Raw genomic sequence first — 1,125 nt, 5'->3', positions numbered from 1 at the left:
CTCGCCCGGCTCACGGCGCCTTCTCGCGGCTGCAGGCCTCTGTGCTGCAGAGACTCGGGCTCCTGCAGCGGCAGCGGGAGGACGCCAAGGAGCTGAGGGAGCATGTGGCGCGGCGCGAGCGGGCTCTGCGCGAGGTGCTGGCGCGGGCACTGCCGGCCGAGGAGCTGCGCGCCTATTGCGCCCTGCTGGCCGGCAAGGCCGCCATGCTGGCCCAGCAGCGCTGCCTGGACGAGCGTGTCCGGCTTCTTCAGGACCAACTGGACGCCGTCCGGAGCGACCTTGGCCATTATCCCCTGTATCCCAGGCTGGCCCGGCCCCCAGGGACCTGTCCTCCGGATAAGCCGCCCTTCCCTCCTCCCCTTACCCAGTTATAGGCAGTGAGCGTGAGAGTACCACCCCTACCTCTCACCCACATAACTGGGGGTGATGCTGGTTTATTGGTACTTTTTCCTTGAGGGGTCATGGAGGACCCAGGCCAGGCCTTCCCAGAATACTCCCTCAAAGTGTTCTCATGTGGCCTTACCCACGTCTTGTGGGTTATCTGGTAATTAATTTATGGATCTTAAAAACTGCAGTATTCCTTCGTTTTGTGATCAGAGAGGGGTTGTCAGGGTTGGCTGGAGGGAGGAGAGACAAGACGAGCACTTCAACTTTAAGCGCAAAATGGTCTCTTTTTCTTCAATACAAATTGATGAAAGAAGTGTGTGTGTCTTCTGTAGCACGGCTGGGAGGAGGGGTGAGGAGGGTCTTGTTTACTAACTACAGTCACCAGCCCTGGCAGAAGGATTTGTTGGCAGAATACCAGTACAGTCTGGCAATGTCTAGGGATATTGGAGAACGAGGCTTGAAAACAGGAGAGACCAGGTGGATACTGGGCCCTCAACTCCACTGCCACCAATAATCTCTGACTCTTCTGCGGATGACGTCACTACCACAAAAGCCCAGGTCTGATAGGCTGAGTCCAGGGTTCCTTAGTTGATTTTTGGCCAACCTCCTAACTTCAGTAATAAAAGTGGGAGGCTACCTTCATTCAAGACGACTCAAGCTATGGGGAATTTCCCCAAATTGAAGACAGGCTCAGATGGTGTGCTGCTTAAATACAAGTGTTTAGTGTACTTGGACATT

At 55.3% G+C, this 1,125-nt stretch overlaps 1 protein-coding gene across 1 annotated transcript in view; it reads left to right on the top strand.

The window, feature by feature from the left end:
* The window catches only part of SHROOM1 (shroom family member 1), a 3,212-nt gene extending 2,512 nt beyond the window's left edge, over window positions 1-700 (top strand). The window contains exon 8 of the mRNA XM_008056948.1: window positions 36-700. Within this exon, the coding sequence (XP_008055139.1) occupies window positions 36-374 (339 nt within the window). The 3' untranslated portion in view covers window positions 375-700. The remainder of the gene's footprint in view (window positions 1-35) is intronic.
* Window positions 701-1,125: the final 425 nt, after the last annotated feature.

This window comes from Carlito syrichta, unplaced genomic scaffold (assembly GCF_000164805.1).
Source record: "Carlito syrichta isolate Samal-C Ts95f unplaced genomic scaffold, Tarsius_syrichta-2.0.1 Scaffold302579, whole genome shotgun sequence".
Classification (NCBI taxonomy): Eukaryota; Metazoa; Chordata; class Mammalia; order Primates; family Tarsiidae; genus Carlito; species Carlito syrichta.
Note: the sequence above shows the minus strand (reverse complement) of the source record. Positions and strands in the feature narration are given on the sequence as shown.